This window comes from Poecile atricapillus, chromosome Z (assembly GCF_030490865.1).
Source record: "Poecile atricapillus isolate bPoeAtr1 chromosome Z, bPoeAtr1.hap1, whole genome shotgun sequence".
Lineage (NCBI taxonomy): Eukaryota > Metazoa > Chordata > Aves > Passeriformes > Paridae > Poecile > Poecile atricapillus.
In genome coordinates this window covers 22668204-22690669 of record NC_081289.1, presented here as the reverse complement: position 1 = coordinate 22690669, position 22466 = coordinate 22668204, and the positions used below count along the sequence as shown (strand labels likewise).

General features: G+C 40.7%; 1 protein-coding gene across 4 annotated transcripts; it reads right to left on the bottom strand.

Annotated features, from left to right (window-relative positions):
- Positions 1-1778: 1778 nt before the first annotated feature.
- Positions 1779-21892, bottom strand: LOC131573798 (overexpressed in colon carcinoma 1 protein homolog). 4 transcript variants are annotated; one of them, XR_009276260.1, is made up of 7 exons: positions 21736-21892; positions 14713-14737; positions 9140-9175; positions 8121-8200; positions 7308-7343; positions 5800-5934; positions 1779-3982 (listed from the first exon to the last, which is right to left on the bottom strand). XR_009276260.1 is itself a non-coding variant. In XM_058828065.1 (6 exons), the coding sequence occupies exons 1-6, from the start codon at positions 21776-21778 to the stop codon at positions 5927-5929; spliced, it is 228 nt and encodes a 75-aa protein (XP_058684048.1). In that variant the 5' UTR covers positions 21779-21892; the 3' UTR covers positions 4491-5926. The 4 variants fall into 4 exon arrangements, 2 of the variants coding, with proteins under 2 accessions (XP_058684048.1, XP_058684049.1); XR_009276259.1 differs by lacking the exon at positions 1779-3982 and adding an exon at positions 3989-4474; XM_058828065.1 differs by lacking the exon at positions 1779-3982 and having other exon boundaries at positions 4491-5934.
- Positions 21893-22466: the final 574 nt, after the last annotated feature.

The window sequence follows — 22466 nt, the reverse complement described above, 5'->3', positions numbered from 1 at the left end:
CTTTAACACTGCTGTGTGAATTCTCCAACTATTATTCATCTTATTAAAATAATTTGGAATTTTTAAAACCTCAGTCTCTCCTGGCTGGCACAGTTTCCTTATTAGAAATTAATTCCCTGCCAAAACTGGTTTGTTTCTGTCTGATGATCTGAAGCAGCTCCTTATAAAACCAAAAGAATTAATTTATTTATTAAGATAATTCACAATTAGGAAGAGGAAAAAGAAGCAAGCAGCTGATTTCATGTGAGACTTCAAATACGAAGTACATTGTTTTAATAACCAGGTACTTGGAGTTTGATCGAGTTGATATTATTTATACATTATGATCTGATTAAATATTTTAATTTTAGAGAAAGTCAGTTGCTTATTTCCCATAAACATGTGAGTCTCCTACAGACAAACCAGGTAGTAGAAGTCCTTCCAAGGCTTCCTCACAGCAATATCCTTCAGGGAATGCAAACCTAGCTGTAGGTAAGGTGAATATTCACAGCTCAAGGTTACAGTCAGACAACAGTAATATACAACCATAAACATGATATTAGATGTAAGCTTGAAGGTGTGTGTTACCTCCCTGGTTTTGTTTATTTATGTGTGTGGTTTTATGTTTGCATACTGTCAAGTAAAGTTTGATAGTGACAGTGTGGACTCTCCAAAGTTTGAATACCTCCCTAACTGCAATGGAGTCTTGCATTTTGCAGCAGTCTGGTATCCCCCACAAAATTGTTATCCAATATGACTTGCTTCTAATTAACTGTCATTCTGAATCACAACCTCAGCTTTTATGGAGATGAAGCCAATCCTGCAGACAACACTGAGATTCAGCCAACACAAAAGGTGAGCAACAAAGGTGAAGTGTGGAATTTAGTACTTCACATTATTTCCATCTCCTGTAACATAGACAGAAATCCTGTAATCAAGGACCAGAAACAAAATTCTCTGAGTAGACAGATTATTCTAGAGTTCCAATAAGGTTCTGTAACCCAAACTAGTCACTTGCACAGTGATTCATTAGTCATATCAGAAATCTAAAATACATGGCATAACTAAACCAAAGCTTGGGTTCTATCTCTACAGTGCTTTTCAGATTGAACTCTGGCTTCCTTTTTGCATGTTCTATTCTGATACTAATCCTGTTAATTGTTTTTACATCTTGGGTATTTTCTCAGTGTATCTGTATCTCAGTCTGCATAGAGAGACTTAAATTATGGGAAGACCAACCAAAATTTTGAAAGAGACAGCAGGATATTTATATACTCTGATAACACCCAAAAGGACCTTTAAGGTGCATGGGCTCATTACACTGGACATTAAGCAAATAAAAGTGAGACAAGTTATTTCCTTAAAGGTTTGCAGTCTCAGACATCTGAAGATTGGAATGACCTGATAAGCCAACTCCCATTTATCTTCAGTCTTAAAACAATTTGGCAGCTGTCTACCTCTTGCTCTATTTTCTATAGATTAGAATCATGGAGAAATGTAGTGGATACTTAATTAAAGTATTTCCTTTTTTTACGTCATTTTCTGTTCCTAACCTCTTTCTAACATCTGTCTTCACTGCATAATAATCTTCATTCTCCTATGTGTTTTCTCCTTTCTGGCACACAAAGCCCCCTTTTATCCAAGCTTCGTCCTGTGGTATCTTTTTAGTTCTTTTCTCAGTACAGTTATGCTAATGAGAGTTTCACTGCACTTCACAGAATGATCTGGTTCATGAGCTGAGCCCTGTCTTCGGCTATAAATATTTTAATAGTTATAGCTAATAGTGACCAGTACACAGAAGGTCCCACAATAGAAGTGACAGATTTCTCCTGTCTGGGAAATACTTCAGTGATTGAAAAGGCTGGAGTTACAGCAAAAATTGTCAGATCAGGAAAAATAGCTCCTATTATGATAAACCTGAGTTCTGTGCTTGGTGGTCTTTAAAACAAGGGCTGAATCATTTAGCCCAGCCTCAAAAGATTTTCTGCAATACTGGAACACCATCATTCTATGGAAAGTTGACAGAGTTATTTTCTTCATCTTGTTCTAAATACATTGCAAAACAAAAATACTCCCCAAATCCCCCTCCTTCAGCCTGTTCTCCACAAAGCCAATTCACCTGAAGTGTTTAAATTGCTGTCAATAGGAAGCAACGATGATGTACTGCAAAACACCCAGGGACTATAGCCAGGTAAGAGCTTCTTTTAGTGGGCACACACAACTGAGAAACTGTAGTAGCAGCCTGCAATAATTGTCACTTCTGATCACCATGGGAACCAAACAGAGGTCTACTTTGCAGAAAACAGATCAGCAGTGACTCACCAAGTGCCTGGGAAGCATGATTATTGAGAATTGCTAGACTTGTGTGGGTGACAGGGAATGGTGATGCCATTTCAACCGTAGTCCCATACAGCAGAGTCTCCTCTGCCAGACAGGCAGGATGAAAACAAGTAAATTAGTACTTTGTGTTCATTAGAGACAAATTCCACCTTTATGATTTTCTGCAGCTTCAGCCTTGTGTGGACTCTGCTAGGAAAGGATTTAATTTCTAGTGAATGAAGTTCTAACTGAGATTACACTGGCTTTTACCAGGTCTTCTGCAACTCTCTTACTGACAAGATTTAACCCTTGAGCAACACAGAGATTTAGAGTTGTCGTGTCGTCTGAACTACACTAGGATGTGTATGGCACATAAAAGACAGGCAGTATTTCTGTCTGGACTACGCAGAAACTGAGAAGTTGGACCCTTACAACAAAGCTCCAGGTCCTGCATTAAGAAGAAAGCAAAACAAATGCACCATCTCATTAGCATAATTCAAAAGAGAAGATGTCCTTGAGGTGAAATAGTTTGTATGAGACGAAAATTTGCAATACAAGATATTTTGAGTGCTTTTCAGCTGGTCACAAACCGTAGTTTCAATTTTATGCTTTCGTACTCCTACTCCAGAATTTTTCAAAATTCACAAATCCAAGCATAATATTTTTGGGCTGCCTAAGATTCTCGGATCAGAGATTCTGAGATTATAAAGCCCAAATCCACTCTTTGCTGAATTATTTTCACTGGCTCCGCATCTCTGGCTGGAGAAACAGTAACCACTGCAAGGAAAATGGTATTACAGCCCCAACATTTAAATGTTTATTTTTCACAAATGGTAATTCAAGATGTTTTGACAAAACCAAAGTCTATTCCTTAATAATAACTGCCATTCAATGACTGCTTGTGTTCTGTTCTCAGTTTTCCCATTGAAACATCATTTGAGTGCCTCCAAGGATGCCATCACATGCACAGCTGGCAGCTGGCATATAGGGTTTCTTTTCTGTTCCTCCTCCTAACAGAAATATCCATAGACTGTAAGTTTTGAAAGAGCAGATACACTCATTTCTCCATGAAATGACATTTGCTTTTATTCACAAAGGCTGCTCACCACAGAGGAATTTTCATGAGCAGAAAATCAGTGCCCTAAGTGGAATTTGGCCGGGACAGAATATAGTATGCTGTCACACAGTTTCTAGATTCATGGATCCTTGGGAAAACAAAAGACAAGAGTCTGCAAATTAAAGACAAGGGCATGGCCCTAGCTCTTTAGTTTGATGGGTACAGGCCCACATAGCATAAATTAATGTATGTTTATTTTAGAGGCTGCAGTCCATGATGCTGCACATTTGTCAGTTGGTCCGTAAACTTTTGAGATTAAAAGACACAGAGGAACAAAAATATTAAGAAACCACTGTACCTCCCACACATTCAGAGGGTGAAATATTAAAAGACCAATTCTGCAAATTGCTTCAAGCTTCTCTGTAGCTCTGTACAGGAAAAACAAGCAGTGATGTAAACCAAGGAAAGTACCCTTTGCAACTGTCCCACCACCAGCTGCGAGGAGCTGTTCGTCAGCAATCACCTCTTTGCTCCCTCTGCCCACACACAGGGCTTCAGATGTCAGTAGCAGAACAGGTAATGTTTGAGTTTAGCCCTGTCCACCTTTTTGATGATTCTTCCAAGCAACTGAAGGATAGAAGCAGATAAACAACCAGGTTAATTACTGGCATCTGCTCTTGGCATTTTTAGCACAAGCTGAATGCTCATGTAGCCTAGGACGACTGGTGCTTTTTCCACTTTGGGAAAGACAATTGTGACCAGGTCAGGCATGGGCCTAATTGCTTTGTACTAAATAAACTTGTGCTATGCAAACCATTTTGGCCATTTGTGGAACATGTGAAGTGGCAACTATACCCTCATGTATGGTAAGCAGGTAGGAGAAAAGCCTGCATGTTTTTATCACCCAGTTCTACTTGAGTTGTCACCAGCTTGGCTTGCAAGAGCAAGACTGCAGATATAATCTACAGACTTTCATTCATACTGAGAGATATTTTAACACCACATCTTAATCTTCAAGCTTATTTCATCTCGGTTTGCGGTCGATGGTCAAGAATGAGATGCATGTTTGTCTTCAGGAGCTGGAAGCCTGAAATCGTTGATAACCCAAGTAGCAGATTTCTAGAGAATAGCAATAAATAATGTCACAAAAAAAAGAGGACAAGCAAGGAATACTTTTAAATATCTCTTTTTGCAAGCCTCACATTAAACTACCACTATTTAAAAGTGAAAACTGCAAGTTACTGGAAATCATAGTCAATGGTAGTTCATTGGTGCAATAGGTATCAGTGAAAAGGGCAGGAATTTCATGGTTCATAGCGGCTTATTTCTTCATGTCCAAATTTTCTGGCTTGCTTTGTTTCTTTTAATTTTAAAATTGGTCATTAATGTACAGTAATATATTAACATGGTGCATTTTTGTTGTTGTTGTTGTTTATTTGATTATTTAAAGTGTATGGCATATCAAGTCCCATTGAAAAGAGCTTGACTAAAGAATTATGCAAAAGGCTTTAATAATTTAAATACTCATTCAGCCATCTGTAAATGTACAATCTGTTTTATATTCTATGTGAAACTTACAATTGCTGTTAACTTAATGAATTTTAAAACTTCAACAATTTGCTAAAGTTGTAATAACACTCATTCTGTTTCAATTTGCCATACTGGAGATGCTTACAGATGAGATACAAAAACTCTAATAAGTGATCAAAAATCCTCTACAGGTCAGGAGGATGCAGGACTGGAATTTAGTCCCACTATCTCTTAAAATACTATCACTTCATCCTTATTCAAGGACATATTATTGTTACATAGAATGGAACACATCACTGTTCATTTTGTTAGTATTTTTTTTACATGTAATACTTTATAAAAGAGATATAGCTAAATAAAAATATAAACAGACATGCAAGGAACACAATGAAGTATATAATTCTTATTTGAATCAATTTCCTTGAGCAATATCTTTTTAAAAGGTGAAAGTTAAACACTAATATTTATCTCATGGTATAAAAGGGACAGTAATAATTATAAAGACCCTTACGGTCTTATGCTCGTTTCATCCTATTCTTAAGATTTCTCAGCAAAAATATTAAAATTTGCAATATTCCCAAGAAGATGAAAACTTGTCAAATATATTACTCTTAGGTAAATTGACAATTAATTTACAGGAACCTACCATAGAAACTATTGAGTGGACAGTAGTGATGGTTTTCTATATAAAATCTATCAAAAGTTGTTGGAGAAATTATATGAAGCATAGCTGATAGCTGATGGAATCTGCAATATGGCCACAGAGAAATAAATTGCAGATCATCAAAGTTAGCTCATGTGCAGAAACATCCACCATGAGTTCACTAATTTCATCTTTCACTGGAGAACAGCAGGAGGTTTCCATAATGCAACTATCATAGGAAACTGATTCAACACTGTACTTTAAGCTTTACCCGTAGTTGGAACTTGCAACAGTTTGGATTTTTTGGTGCTCTGATCTCTCTTGCTCTCCAGAAGGCTGTGTAAATATCAAAATCTTCAGCACAAAGACAGCGCTCTCCAAAGCACTGGCAACTGGTCTCAGTAGACTGTTTAAAAAAAAAAAATAAAAAAAATTAGGTAGACTGGTAAAGCAATAGTGGAAAAGCAATACAGGAACATTCTGTACCTAAACCAGAGAACTAGGTCATCACTAGAAGCTGAGAGATTTGTAGTCCATGAACTGGAGACACACACGCACATAAACTTGTGGAGCTCAGAGCACCCTTTGTAGATTTGAAGCTGCTCGTCTGTGTAAGATTTGAGTCAGCAGCTAAGCTCTGATCTTTCATGAATGAAGGCAAAGCACACTTTCAGCCATTTTAAATAGCAAAAAAATGTCAAGTGATTGATTCTATCCAGCCCCAGGCATTCAACTAAAGCACCTTGACAAGGACCTAAGTGACTCAGACTCTGTTCATAAACCACAGATGGAAAGCTGCAACCTCAAGATGGAGCTTGAGCCTTGGCCTGGTCAAGGGTGATGGTGTTTCTAGCTTAGACATCTCAGCCAGGTTACTGAAATTAGCTGGAAAGACCACCTGAAGTTCTCCCTGTTTAAGACTGCTCCTAGAAAAGTTCTGGGGCTTTAACCACTCATATAATCAAGACATTTATTTTATGTGCTCTGCTCTACAAGGCCTGCATCCAGCATTGGGACCAGTCAAAACTGTGTCTGACTCTTCGCCTAAATTAGGAAAGGGCTCTGCTTCTTATGGAAATTCTTGGCAGCTTAATAATTTTCAGTTCCCCACTGGCTAAACATCAAAACAGTTCCCTATCAAAATTTGTCAAGGTTTATTTAGTTCAAGTACTGAACGGAAACTTTGTTTGTTTTTATTTTTTCTGCAGACATGAACTTCGAAAGAAATTTTTTTTAACTTAGTTAGCCAAAACTCTTCACTCAGGAATAGAGTCCATAAATCTTCAATGTCCTATTTTAGCTGGTGGAAAATGAAGCCCCCACAGATACTCTCATAGCAAGGGGAAAGCTCCAATACATTACTTAGTGGGTGACACACCATGGTCCTCAAGGTCCTTCCAAAAAAGGAGAAGTTTTCTAAATGCAAAATCCTCCTTCCTGGAAAAATATTCGTCTCTGCAGATGCTGATCTAAGCACTGCTGATGTACCTCATCTCTCATGGGAGGCCTGAGTATCACAAAGGACATTTGATTTTTATTTGCTCCCAAATGAAGTAATACAGTTTCCTTGCTTCTCAATTCTCAATTGAGAATTACTACTGTCTAATTTATATCTGCAGCCATTGAGAAGTGGTCCCTGGTCCAGCCTTTTGAAGTTATGATGCAGCTGGAGATGTAACTTGGTGGGTCCCAGACCAACTTAGAGCATCACAGGGAGCATTGCTATCTTGTTCAACAAATACATGCCAAGCACATAATGTTAATCAAAACATACTGTACCTCGGGCTGTTTGCATCTTGATGTCTTTATTTCCTTCTAATCTTAATTAGAAAAGAAAAGACAAAGATGGTTAAAATATTTGTTTAAAAAAACCCTATGCAACTAAGTTAGTACTGTTCCAAAACCAGCTACTTTTATTTTGGTTAATAGTGTTACTGTTTTTCATTTTGTTTTGCAGCAAATTTTGGAAGCATCAGTCAGTGACTAAACTCTGTGCTGTGCATATGTGACAGCAGCAATTTTTTTGTTAAATCAAAAGAATATTACATTATTTCATAATTATATGTTTATGACTTGTCAATTAAATAGCTATAAATCTAATGCTTTCTCCCACTGCTCAAAAATATAACATGGAAAAGAAACAGTTTCTGCTGGGTTTCATGTAAGAACAGAAATAAACCTGAAAGCAAGCACTTACTAACTGTTATTACTGGAATTCACCACAATGCAAGTAAATACCTTCAAAACTAAAAAGAGCACCAGGGCTCTGCAAGTGCCATCTATCACAGTCTCTTAGTCCTAACAGGGGTTTGTTTTCTTTCAATTCACAGAGCACTCAGAGTGTGGAGAAGCTGTTCAGAAGACCATGTACCTACACTGTCAGCATCTGCTCTAGGATCCTTCTGCAAAAGCGTGTTAAATTTTAAATAAATGGGAACAATCCCTTTGACAAGTATAAATAGCCCCACAGCCATAAGAGGCTTCAAGACCAGCCAGTCTGTCTGAAATGATAATTGATTTTTAAAGGGCATACATCCTAGATAAAATGATCCCCAGAAAGCAGGAGAAACACAATCCACAACCTGCCGGTACCTTTGGGTGCAGCTTTTGTCTGACTGGGAGCCATGGCAGCCGCGTCCGCCGGCAGGCCCACGTACACCCCACCATAGTTCCTGGTGGAGAAACAATTACAGGCATGTCAGAGCTCAGTTGGGACACTTCTCCCCATGAAAGGAGCTATTTTTTTCACTCAAGTTCCTGATATTTATCACCAGATCCTCACTGTCCTGTGAAAACAAACTCCATTCACCCAGCTTCTTCTGAGTATATCCAGCAGAGGACAGAGCTAATCTGACACTGTTTGACACTGGCACCACCAAAGCACCACACCTGAAGCACCAATTAAACAGCACTTGGACCTCATTAATAAATGCAACCAGCCTGCCTCTGCTTAGGGTCACACTTGGAAAAAACTCGTAGTAGAAAGGAGCACAAGTGTCCTAGGTAGTTTCACAGCCCGACCCTCTCCCCTTCATGGACATGCAGAGTATACTTTCTGGCTTCAAAGAGTCTGTATGAAAAGCAGGGACATATGAAGGGAGGTAGATAACTGGGTCCTTAAAGCCTCTACTGCACCTGGAGTTACTTGCAGAGGCTCCCTTTACACTTCTCTGCCCTGTTAGCTACTGAATTGATCACACCTCCTCCAGCTCCTGGGGTTCTGAGCCAATTTTTAATTTGCTTGATGATAGACTCATACTTCCTTCAACTTCCAGCCCAGCAGAGGTCTCCCCCAAGTGCTAAAGGCACCTTCTGTGGCGGTGTTGGTGTGAAGGCAGAGGCCAGCAGCCCTTATCGAGCACACCACCTACAGCTATGAGAAAATGTGCTCTTTCTGCCACAAAGTTTCCACCTCCCCAGCTCAGTAACAGACTGGGTGGACTCATCGATACTCGACTCTGTGTGAGATTTCCTCCTCTCTTTTCGTTTCTCCTCTGCTTTACTGGTGTTGGTGGGAGTTAGGAGGAGGGAAGGGAGGACGTGTAACTGGGGGCAGAACTCACTGCAGCCCGTTGCAAATAAAGCTAGCCCTGGCTGAGCAGAGCACCTACCTCCTTTTGTCATCATCTGATATGGATTCTTCTGCTCTGCAACATCAAAAGATACAAAGCATGTTAGCAGATTGTTTCTTTCAAGTGCTCCATGACCATCTGGGTAAATTCAGAAGCAAGGGAAAAACTATTACTGACCCCAGTTTAATTCAGGACATCCACTATTCAACAAAGTACTCACAAAGGTATAAAAAAAGGGAGAATTTTCCAATATAATGTACAGAAGAAATAAAGGATTGAGAAAAGATGCTGCTTACTTTTTATGACCCCCACCAGTGAGATCTGAAATTAGATTTGGGAGCAGAAACAGGTAAATTAACATTCTTCCTGAGTGAGTCCCCACACTACTCCCCACATAAAAGGAATATTAAAACTCTGCATGTAACAGGAACAAATCTGGACTGCTATTCCCCCAAAAGAGGAACAAAAGGGACTGGGTGTCTGTGCTGGCATGTGAGTGAGGATGAAGAGGGAGAAACTTTCACAGCAGCTCTGCCAGAAGCTGTTACAGTGCCTTTCTATAAAGTGAAGCACTGCAATTCCTGAATTAAATTGTTTGCAAACCAAATGCTATTATTAATCCCATAAAAATGGGCAATTACTTCTCCTTTAACTTTAGGGTAAAACCACAGGTCAGTCTGTACATCAAGAGAGAGTCACTAAGGTTTGAGTCCTCCCTTCTATACTGTCCAGCTGAACTGGAGCAGGAGGTAAAGTAAGGTAAAGTAACCAGCACTCTCATGTGAAGGCAAATGTGATTCAAAAAATGTAAGGAATTTATTCTTACTTCTTCAGTGTGCAATGCCTGTGCTGCAGTCTCAGTCTGTGTCTTGACATCAGTCTTCAGACAAATCACTCACCCACCTTTGATTAAATGTTTGGATTTTGAGCTCTATTTCCATGGCTGGGTATGGATGGGGCAGCAGCTGCACTTTAGCTTGATCTGCAACCTATTTATGTATTTTTTCTAAGAGGTTGATGGGCCTACTGTTTAATCCTTGGGGCTCTATGCCCTTCCAGGACCCTGAAGTCGATGGGATTTTGGCCTGAAGAGCAGAGGGCTCATAGCAAGATGCAGTCTTAAGTGCAAGAAAATGTCCTTAAACCTCCTGGGAGGGGAGCACATGCCTTAAAAATACTGCTACGACTTGGAAATTTTCTGACATCTACCTTCTTTCTAAGGGGCAGAACATTACCAACTGTCCTTTCTGCATCACCAAGTGAATAAGGGTACACGGGTCCTTTTAATAGTAGAGACTTGCAGTAAATCTTATTATTCTACAATTTTTCTAAATTATATTTATGCAGGGCATAGCACTCCTCGTTGGCTGTCTTTGTCTACATCTCACCACTCAAGAAAGACTGATCAATAAAATCCCCATTCCCTGGCCCTCCTGCCATCCCCTCCTGGAGGAACTAGAGCCATTTCAGAGGGCATTTCCCATCTCCCGTGACCCTGCATAGTCACCCAAGTCATCTTACAGTCCTCACAGCCAGCCAATGCAGAGATATTTTTTCTTGAGGACTGGGAAGGTGCTCTGTCTTAATGTGGGCCAGTTTCTCCTGAAGAAAATGGAAAGCCTGTGTATATCAGTGGGTGGAAATGAGGATGTATTTTTAGAAAACAAATAAATAAATAAATCTACTTTAAGAAAGGGACTTTGGGTCCCAAAAGATCACAAACAGACATTTCTGTTGAACCAACCAAATGTGTCACAGGATTGATTTTCTCGTACAATTGGGAACATTTTCTGTAACCCAGATTAATCGTTGTCCAGAGAAAAGAGTCCTTTAAAAGCACTGACAACTTCATGCACAGCTTGAGACCTCTGAAATGGGGTTGTAAGAATAATAATCAATATTGTCCAACAGGAAATTAATGTCAATTTTTTTTTCTAAAAAAAAAAGAAAAATTCTCTAATAGGAAACAGGGCCATTTTCTTCTGTTCCAGAAATGTTTTGTAATATGGCATCACAGACCATTACTGTAATTCTCTCACCAAAACAAATTATCCAGGTCTATGATTAAGCAGACAAGTGGGTTTTAAAACATTTTGCTTTCTTCCTTTCCTAGCTATAAATCAAAGTAGTAATTTTGCAATGCCTTTTCCTTCAAATGCATGACAGCAAAAATAATCTGGGATTGTACAGACGACAGCTCTTGGGCTGGGGGCAAACTATTGTAGCCCTGCCAGAAAAGAGGGAGTGAGCAAAGATAGGAGAAACACAGGAGTGTGAGAGGGAAAAGAACGAAAAACTTGGGTGATGGCATTTAAGGAATAATCCATTTTACACACCTTTCTGGGGGGTCAGGAAGGAATGCTGCCCCAGTTTGTTTACTACACATATTCACACACCTGTTGCCTTCACAGACAATGGCTCAAGACCCCCTTTTGAAAGGTGCCCACTAATTTTGCATGTTCAGTGTCTGTTGAGCCACTGAGGCAGGTGCTGCTTCTGTGCCCAGGCTGGGTGAACCCAGGTGGCTCTGGGGAACAAAGCTACAAGAGCAACAAGATTGGGGAGAAGCCCCTTTGGTTTCAGCAGTGCTCCCATTGCCACATGTCTCGGGCTCACAATGGACACAGGAGTCCAGCAGTCCTCCAGGGACAGCAAGCTTGGATAAGCTGTTCTGCACCAGGAATAGACAGCAAAAAGAACTTAGCAGTCCAAGGTGCTTTGTGCTGACCAAGGCTGCTGTGTCACTGCCTCAGATGCTGTTGACATCTGCAGAGGAACCAGGAGCACAGTTTCCAGCAGGTAGCATGGGCAGAGTCCTAGAGCCAATAGGCAGATTTAGCAGAAAAAACACATAATAAAACCACATAACACTATTTTCAGCTGAATAAGGGTTTCTTTTGGTAAGGATTTGTCTGTCCCAAGAACCTTCCTGTCACACTTTGTTCATTTGTCATCTTTTACATCCATCAGTCCTATGTCCATTTGACGGTAAAAGAAGCTACCATTCATCACGTATTTTAAATGTCAGATGACAGGCATTCACACTAATTCATTCCATCCACATTTTTCTTACCTCAGCTTTTATGGTTCTGTTTGTGCTGAGCATTATAGAGACTCCTTCTAGCTGTGCTCAGTAGTCCCACCAGAAATGATTCATTGAACTTTGAACAAGTGACAGACAACTACTCCTGAGATTCTTGGTGTTTCTTGGGAACAAGAGCCTTTCATTTGTACTTAATGCATCTCCTCTCAATATTTTGAAACAGGCTTGAACTGCTGTGTCCTTTCCTTCCTACTGTAACTAATCCTCCCCCACACTTAGCTGTGCACTGAATACTGCAGGCATTGCATTACTTTCTAGCATAACCTTTACTTCTCCTACAGCTAAGCTGTTCCAATTAGCAGTGATGAATGTTTCTTTATTAGTGGGGCAGGAGCATGGGCTGAAGCTGGCTGACAGATTCTGGGTTGGAGCACAGAGGGCAGACAGGTTCTCAGAGCATGTGTCCTTCTCGTCACCACATAGCCCTCAGAGAGGAAGAGCCCTATGCAGAGGAAGATCATATCACCATCCCTATCTTATTGGTGGAGAAACTCCAGGCCCAGAGGGCAAAGCAGCTTCCCTGCAGTCACCCAGGAGGGTCAGAGCAGGACCCAGCCCTCTACCCTTCCATCTGACTTCTCACTCCAGGAGACATGGTGCTTTGGCAATCAGTCACAGTCAAGAAATGAGAAACCAGATTAACCAGAGTTGGTATTAAAAAACATGTAAGGATTGACACACCTAAATGCTTTTCTGTATCAGAACTGATATGACTGAAATCTGACAGCCAAAAGAAAACAAGGTTATTTAAAGAGAAGTTTTAGCTGATGAAAGCAAAAAGGTGTAAAAAGCTTTTGTGGATCTATAATACTAGTTAATAATAAATCTGCTTTGTTCATTTATATTAAATGAAAATAATTTTTCTGATAGTTTATTTCCTTTATAAAAATCTTCTGTTAAGTATTAGAATGCCTAATTAGGGCTTTTGGGTCATCACTGCCATTCCTCGTTAGTACATGTGTGTTTTGAACATCTGATGAGAAGGTTTAACCGTGCTATTACTCATATGGGTTGTTTGGCTGGCTCCACTATCCTTAATCTGAATGAGTAATAGCTCCAGGACTGACCCTTTCACTTTGTTGAAGACTGCACTAGTAATTAATTTTTTTCTGAGTTATCTCAATACTATTTTGAAACAGATGAACTCACACTAGTAAGTAGGATGCTCCCATTTTAACTCCTGCAGCCTGACTCTTTAAATGCTTACACACATAAACACAGTTCTACACATGCCCATACCTTTAAGCACAGGAACATGCCTACAGTATTCATAATTTAACTTTACATGTGATTTTGAAATTTAAAACTACTGATGAGCAAAGAGAAAGATGCAGTTCTAAGCCAGTCCTTAAATCATCTAAATTGAACAATAAAAAAGACTCTGGTACAAATTAAACCAGTGGGTTTGTAAATACAGAAGTAGTGAGGGCAGTGATGCTGCAGGCTGCATCAAGAGGAGGTTCCTTACAAGGTTGCCTTCTGTAATTTATTTATTGTCTGGCACTGCAAGCCCAGAAAACAGACTACAGAGGTAACACGGATCTCAAGAGTATCTGTGGCAACAGAGCTGATCAGCCAAGTGACACCTGTTGTTAGTTCTCAGCTGTGCTCTGTAATAGCAAGAACAAGCCTGTTGTTAAGCTCTTCCCTCCACTTGTTTATCTGACTCGACTGCCCTCATTTCTACACCAGGATTCCTCCATCTAATTAGAGTAGTTATTCTAAGCGAAGTAAATAAAACAGCAGAATGTTCCTATTGCATAACATAACAATCTTTCCCAGGTCCCTCGGTCACAAACTCTAGTGGCAAATGCCAATTACATGAAATAGGAGAAGGCAAGACCTCAGGAGGAGTTCTTTATGGTTTTCTTTGATAGAAAAATACATTTATGGCTTAATAAAGCTGTTCCTGTATCAGCAAATAAGAACAGCTCTAAAAAAGACCTTGCACATTTAGAGAAAAACAGGATGGGTAGGGCTGCCCTCTGCTTACCCAATGCCAACCTAATAGATACTATCTTTAATGCAGAGAATACTTAGAGAAGGTGGGTACTTTGAAAAGGAAGTTGGATGGGTTAGTGGGTCTCATGAAAAGAGGGGGATTTTTTCTCAGTGGTTTTCTAAACCTCTCACTGGGCCTGGTGGAAATTTATGTGATGGCTTCATAAAATTAAATGGCCTTTGGAAAAAGGTGCAGTGGCACATGACGGGGAAAAGCAGTCTGAAGTTACATAACCACCTCTACTAGACAACTGTCTCAACAGAAGCAGAGAAAAGAAATTTCTGTTAGAGAAATAACAAGCAAAGAAATCTGTAGAAAAGTAAACAAGACAAGGAATTGTTTTGTGGAGATGAAAGCTGTCACTAAAGACAGTAAACATCTGGTTGTGTTGATTATATGTTAGGAGCCAGATGAATCATGCATGACTAAATCTAGTATAAGGCTACTAGGACTGAAAATATGTCCAGGGTTATATATTTAAAGGAGTTGAGTAGAATAAGTACTTACACATCTTTAGTAGTCCCTGTAGCACCTAGGAAAAAAAAAAATCAAAATATGTTTACCAGGTAATGGCAAAACAACACAGAAATAGCAACAAAATTTGCTACTGTAAGAGAACATATTTCTCATGATTGTTCAGTTTATCCTTAATGATTATCCATACTATCCCTTAAATCTATCACACCTGGGCCAGACTCGCCGTGTGTGAAAATGATGCTGCTGTGGACCAGTGCCCAGGTGCAGTCACTCAAAATGGGAGCAACATAAGAAAAATATAATTTTTCTGAATTTTATATGCTCCCGTTTGCTCAGTCCTCTGGTGGGTTTTTCTGCCACAAAGTTGGCACAAATAACCAGGCAGTTACTCCCAAATGCCCTATTATTCTGCCATTTGATGCAGTTGTAGAGCTGGCATCATGCGTGTAAAATGCTGCCTCATTTTTCCTGCCAGATAAACAAAGTTTTAAAGAACAACTAGACAGGACTAATTTAAACATTGGGACACAACACCTCCAAAGCCCCAGACAGCTAATGAGATCAGCCACCCCTTAACTCATCTTGCTATTTAACAAGAAACAAAGAGACAAAAGCTTCCACCTGGCTGCCTGGTGTAAGAGACTGACTTTTCTGTTTTGGTGACTCAGATGTTTCCTGCTGGGAGACATTTACCCAAGTATAAACTCTTTCTTGTTCCTCCCAAGTTACTAATGTTATGTTGCTCTTGCTAGTATATAATTCAGCTGAGTAGCCAGTAAATTATCCCTTCTATTAATTATAGAAGTTAGGGCAGACATTAGAAAAACCTTTCACTTCTCATTTCCTCTTAATACTTAGCTGGAAAAGGTGATCTGACCTCACTCTGAGGAAACCGAAGTTGCCAATCCCAGAGATTTTTTAGTTTGGAGGTAAGTTGTGGTTTTTTTCCTCTCATGGTACTTAATTTTTGGGAAAAAAATTATTTCTTCTGCTGCTGAAAAATATACATGAGTAGAAAATACCTTTCATCTCCCTTTGATGTGTAAGAATATGCCTTTTGAATTCTTGTTTTAAACAAGAGGAAGAAATAGACCTGCAAGGCTTTCCAGCTCTGTCTACCTGAATAGATTGCTTGAATGGCAGAAAACATCACCCTTTACAGATAATTCCTGAACATACTGTCATTCCCATTTCCTATGATCTGACTATCCCTCCTTTTCCCAGCAACAACACAGACTAGACTCGTATAAGACTGTACACATTTCTTCTGTTAGTCTTGCTTCCAGAGTCAGCAAAATCTCAGTATGGCTACACATACCAGCAGAAAGCCTTAATTAAGTTGGAGGGAGTATCTCTAGTCACAATAAGCCCAGGCCCTTGCTTTAAAACTTTACTCCACCAGGCAGCCTTCTGAGACTTTTTGGCTTTGCAGGCACACGTATGAAGCACTACATGTAAACACTCAAATTAATTCAAGGTGGAAGGTTGGCATTGCTGTGCGAGCTCAATCTCTGCCAATGCAGGGAGACATTTTCTGCTACCAAGGCTCGTTTATCCAGAGTCAGCTCAGCAATGAGCCTTCAGGGCACCCCCTTGTAGACCTAGACAGAGCTCAGGCATCAGCAATACTTCAGACAACACGTGTTTTGAAAAGCCTAGCTGGAGCTAGAAGGATTTTTAATTTTTTTCCAGAAGAAACTATTCCTTTGCTGTCCCTGTTCTGCACGAGGGCCATGACTTACTTATTTTTAGTCTAAACTCTCTGCAGTCAAAATCAGTATCTCTAAAAAGGTTCATGGTCCTTTCTGAGGCCTTTGCCAAGACTTTTCTGAGTCTAAGCACCTTGGATGCCCACCTGAAAAATGTCTTCCTTGCAGAAAGTGCAGCAAAAATACAGTGTTTAATACACAAACTGAAACCTCAAGCCAAATGAGAAGAACTGTGTGCCTACAGTACTGCTACACTCCCCAGAGGTGATACTCACTTTCCAATCACCAGGTGCACCTCAGTGCCATATCCACGTTCAGTGCCGTGCCTGTCTTCAGTGCATTGTGGTACAAATACATTCTCACTCTGGAGATGGGAGATGTCACTCAGACCCATCAGCCTGGCTTTGTGTAGAGCTATACAGTCCTGTGTTTGGAAATATGCCACTAACGTTCACACATGGCAGCACTTGCTTTCTTGGAATATTAGCAAGGTTACCACTGCTGAAAAATCACTGCAGTGTTTTGAAATGCATTTCACACAAACTTTGAGAACTGAGTATGATAAAAACAAATTCACTTTTTAAGTGATCAGTTTTACTTTTATAATAAATTTAAAAATACATATAAAAAAGAAATACATTGTTTTCTACTTTTTTATAAGCACAGCAAACCAGTTTATTCTCACTTTCATTGATGGGATTCCATTAATTTCAGTGGGGTTACTTCTCATTTTCCCTAGCAAAAGTGAAACAAGTGTTCGGTTCAAATTCACTCAAGTACCACTAAGGTACCTGACAATAAATCTGAGAGTGTTTCCAGTTAACAAAGGAGTTTTCTTCCTGCAAGAGTTCTGAGCTTACAAATGAACATCATCTTAGCTAGGTGTGCTATAAAAAAAAATCTCTGGGTGAAAACTTCAAAGGTTTTCTTCATTAGAGAGACTTAACATTTCTTACACATAGATATTGTTTCTCAAGAAACCAAAAACATCTTGGTTCATACAGATGTGTTTATTTGTAAAGTCCAATCCATTCACCCTCACCCTGTTACTTCACTGGCATATTTGTCTAACTCTTGCATGTTTAGCGAGCAACACAATTTTATTGCTACTCAAGTTCCATCTGCCAGAAGTTCAGCCAAAGAATCTTGTTTACTACCAATCCACAAACACTCTACAGCTCATTCCATAGCAGCTAGGCTTAGTGCTCTCATAGATATGATGGTTTCCATAAATGACTTGAGAAAAGGCTCACATATATAAAGCTTGTCCATTTTTTCCCCACTGTAAAAGCTTGCCCTAAAAAAAAAAACAGCACTTGACTCTACAAGCCTTGTCTCGATAGGCTCTTGTTCGCTTGGTTTTTCAATCCTAACCTCAGCAAGAGATTGAAGAGTAGCTACGAAGCCACATCCATAAAAAATAGGAAATTTTATACTGAATTGTCCTGAATGACTTCTCTTCTCAAACCATTTACACAGTAGGACCATGGGTGCATTTTGGCATTTTAGAGCTGCAGAAGAAAGTGTACAGCCTTACAGGCCCACTCAGCCACACATTGCTCTGAGCCCCAGTGATTACAGAAGAAAAGCATTCTGTCTAGACTGGAGCTGTGATCCCTCAAAAAAAACCCCACAGCATTTAAACAGTCACAAGTCAAAAAGAAGAATTTATCCCAAAGCATCTTCCATTAGGTGAGAGGGGGTTTTTGCTCTTTTAGAACAACAGCAGCTTCTCTTGGCAACACCGCAGGACTTCAGTGAATGCAGGCCTAATGCGAAAGATGGTTGAGAGACATCGATATCCACAGAGGATATTCCTCTGTGCTGAGAAATGCATCATGAGTGAAGGTGAGAGGCAAAAGCTTCAGAAAAACATAAAAAGCATGAGAGGCAACCACTCACATGAATAAAATGGATACAAAAAAAAAGCCAGGACCTGACTTTTGAGCAGATTATGAAACATTTTCTTAATATTTTTTAATGAAAAATGCCCTGTGACATTTTCTTGCATATCAAATTTTTACAAAAAGCAAATAAAACCCCTCCAAATTACACACATGTGCATCCAGCTCTTAAGAATGAGTTTACTACTGCAGGCTTCTTTTTGTTGTGCTCCTACAGTCAGCAATAAGGAAGTGTTTTCTAACATCAGTGAATTTATTCTATTTATACCCCATTGTAACTGAGGATAGCATATTATCAACTTGTCTAACATTGATTATTTCTTCGGCTCATCAGGTGGGAGCTCTGTACACAGATTTGACCCAGTCAACAGAATAGCACGATGACTTCCTGGGCATTGCACCAAACTTGAAGTTAATAGATCTGTTAAAACTTGGTGTGAAAGTTCTCCTTCATCAAAACTTGACTGTATATGAAGCTTTCTGCAGACTAACAGCTTCTCTATATATTTAAATTAAGGCAAGAGTGATAGACTCTCCAAAGAGTACCATAATTTAAGGTGCTGTCATTGCTACTACAATAGATACAGAAAGGAAGAGGCAGTTTAAAATTTTTAGTGAAGAATCAACAGAATGAAGGGAAATGCCTTAACTCAGAAAAAAAAAAAATGTAAATTAATGTTTAAGAGCATCTTTTTAAAAGACACACACACAAAAAAAATAGGGGCTATTTTTTGTGCTTCTAAAGCTCCAGGAAATAACATCAAAGAAGGATATGTAAAATGAGACAACAAAACATAAGGAAAACACCAACTTGAGAAATAAAAAATAACTATAATCCATAGTTAATACATGAAACAGCTAGGTAGTTTATGAAGGATGTATATACATCAGTTTACTTGGATAACTGAAGTTGCCATTTCTCAATTGAAGAGCTTTTTGCCACTGTCTGATACCCTGGAAAGAATATTTGAATGCTGTGAGTTATATTGGTGTTCTGGACTACTGCACCACAGACTGAAATGTTATTCTAGATCATGTCTATTAGTTTAGATCTCACAGACCGTAGAGTTGAAAGCTCTGATGTCATTCCAGCCATGCAACAGAAGATAATATCATTAGCTGAGCTATCACCATATATACATCTGCTTTGGAAAAATCAAATTATACTACAATAGAAATTTTACAAGAGTAAGAAAATGGGGATTGGTGTAACACATTTAATGTGTTCCGTGAAGTCTACTACAATATTATACTTAGTCATATGATATGACAGAGAGTGTTACAGGTTAATTACATGTTATGTACCTCTAGCTTTCCTGATTACAGAATAGTCATAACTTTAGCATTAAAGATGTAGTCATGCTGTGCATGCCACAAAATTCATTTGTATTTACATCTTTTTCCTCACATCTTTATGTAAAATTGTGAGTTGCATTTTCCTTAAAAGCTTGAGGATCCAGAATAAAAATGGCAAGTCTTCTCCTTCCCCTTTATAAAATAATTTTATTTTTATTAGACACACTTTGTAAGGAATGTTAAGTGAAGTAAATAAATAGTAGACATCTGACGTCTTACTTTTATTACCAGCTGTTTGTTATTTTAAGACCATAGACTGCAGAGAGTAATTCCTGACTGACAGTGGTGAAAGTGAGAAGAGAACTGGACCTTTCAGAGCTGCATTGGATTTGGAGAGGTCTATCAATGCAACAGTAATAATTCCATTATACTAATGATGTGTTTTATGTGGCATTGTTGGTTTTTACCTGCACTAAGCCCTTAGAGATCTGTGGAATATTTCTAAAGAGCATGCAAAAGTTTACCAAAACATGCAAGTTCAAATATTTTAGGTATAACATATAAGTTTAACTATCAAAGGGGTCGGACCTTCAGTGAAAATATTTTATGTATCTACAAGCCAAAACCTGTTGAAGACAACTACCTCTAATGCAATGGGACACATTTAAACAAACTTTGAGTTCAAAATAATACTCCTGCCAGAGTTAGTCTACTTGACATTTACCCATTTGTACCCCAGTACAAGTTCCACAGGGCACTCAGATCAACATTAACTTAGAAACTACCACAAATGGACTAATAATTTACTCAACATTCTTGTCTGAACTTCTCTGAAGCTTGCACTGGTTCTCTGAAGCTTTTACCCAGCAAACAGAAATGGGATGTGAACAAGAATCACCCCAGAGGTATGAAGCTAGACTGGTCATATGCAGAAAAAACTTCCAGTCGCAGCAATGTGGGAATCAACTAAAGGGAAAGAATTCATGTGTGCAAACAGGACAGCTCTAATAAGCTGAACTGAATGTTCAAGCCAATTCACACAGCGCATCCTTTATGGATGAGAGAAGCCTCTGTAGACAGACGTAGTACCTAAAACCTAACTCATAATAATTTAATAGAAACCAAGCAAGAAGTGGCAGAATCACATTCTCTTCCAAGTGAGAAGTGCAGAGTTGAACAGGTAAACCAACAAGACACCCCACGAGCATACACACACATATACACCCTAGCAAAGGCAGCATCACTCACACCCACAGGCAGGACCAAGTCAGGACTAGCACCACCCAAGGCAACACTGAAGCCCTGGTGAAATCAAGCCAGAACAGTAAGAGAGGGGGACCCAGTAATTCTAAGTGGTCCAACCATTATTTTGCTGTGTATTTTCAAGAGCTGAAAGCTCTCAAGTGCATCTGAAAGACTTGATAAAGGTACTGGAACAGGTGGCAATGTTTGCCAAGTGCAGCTAGGATGAAAAATGATTGAGAAATGCTCATATTATAATTACAGGGTGAAGGTCCACTTATCAGTTCCCATGTACTTTCCTATTCTGTGGGGGCAGGGGGGAGAAAGAGCACAACAGCACCATCTTCCCAGATCTTATCTCTTTTGAAAATAGCAATGAACAAATAAGGAGCCAGCTGGACGCACCAGCCAGCAGTAGACATTAATTAACATGCATGAAACCTCAATCACGGAATATCCTCCAACTTCTCCAAGAAGCAGAAGGAGAAGATGTGGCACAAATTCATTTCAGAAGTGGCATTCGTGGCCTTATAGGGAAGCGCAGAGGATGGAGCCGACACCCCCGGCGGGATTCTTACGTCCAGCCCCCGGCCTGGGCTCACCGTGCCTCGGGCAGCCCGGAGCGGTGATTCTAGCCACAACCGGGCACCAGAAAGCCGCGGGTGCCCGCGGCAGGCCACATCACCCTCTCTCCCCCGAGCAAGCGGATCAGCCGAGGGAAAGGCAGATCTCTGGCAAGAGGGCGGGCAGCGATTCCCGCGGCTCGGGCGGGCATGCCCCGAGCCGGGGGCTGTATCCCCGCCAGGTGCGGTGCCGCCGCCGCCCCCCGCCCCGCAGGGCTGCCCAGCACGCTGAGGATGCTCGCCCCGCCCGGCCCGGCCCGGCCCGGCCCGCCGCCCTACCTCGCCCGCCCGCACCGCCGGCCGTGGAGTTGCCGCAGCCCATGGGCGCTGCCCTGGCCGCGCTGCGCCCGCCGGTGCGCTGCGGTCACCGGAGACAGCCGGCGGCGGGCGGAGCCGGGTGGGAGATAAAGCCGCGGGGACCCCTCCTCCTCCTCCTCTTCCTCCTCCTCCTCCTCCTCTCCCCACCCATCGCCCGGGAAACCGCCGGCCCCGAGCGCCGCCGCCCGGCCCCGGCCCCGATGCCGGCCCCTCACGGCACCCCCTGCTCGTCCCCAGGCAGAGCCACACCCCGCCTCACGGGCTGGCCCCTCGGCCGGACGGGCTGCAGCTGCTCTCCGGAGATACGGCTCAGCCCAGGCTCAAGCCTGCAGGACTCCGAACGACCCCCAGCCGCAGCCCAGAGCCCCCCGGGCAGTGGAGATGCTCCCTGGCTCACGCCTTTCACGGGAGCTTTGGGACATCCCTCATTCGCCGAGGGAAACATCGGTGTAACCACAGGACCAGGCTGCAAACCCTACATCTGCTACCAATAACATCCAGTTCACTATTTTAAGCAAATCTTTATTGATTAGTTTGAGTCTTTCTCTTCTTAGAAGAAACATGATGGTGAAACTGAAGACCCATTGAGTTGAGAAGGGCTACAGATTCACTTTCCCCAAGTAATATCAGCAGCACTGAGAAACGTGAAAGATAAGTTTACAAACTCTTCAAGCAATCATTTTCATTCAACA

Coding starts and splice junctions, on each gene's coding strand:
- LOC131573798 (XM_058828065.1), bottom strand. CDS start 21,778: ATGGGCTGCGGCAACTCCACGGCCGGCGGTGCGGGCGGGCGAG. Junction 14,738..21,735: donor CGGCGGTGCGGGCGGGCGAG/GTAGGGCGGCGG, acceptor TTTTTTTCCTAG/GTGCTACAGGGACTACTAAA. Junction 8,201..9,139: donor TCAGATGATGACAAAAGGAG/GTAGGTGCTCTG, acceptor TTTCTCCACCAG/GAACTATGGTGGGGTGTACG.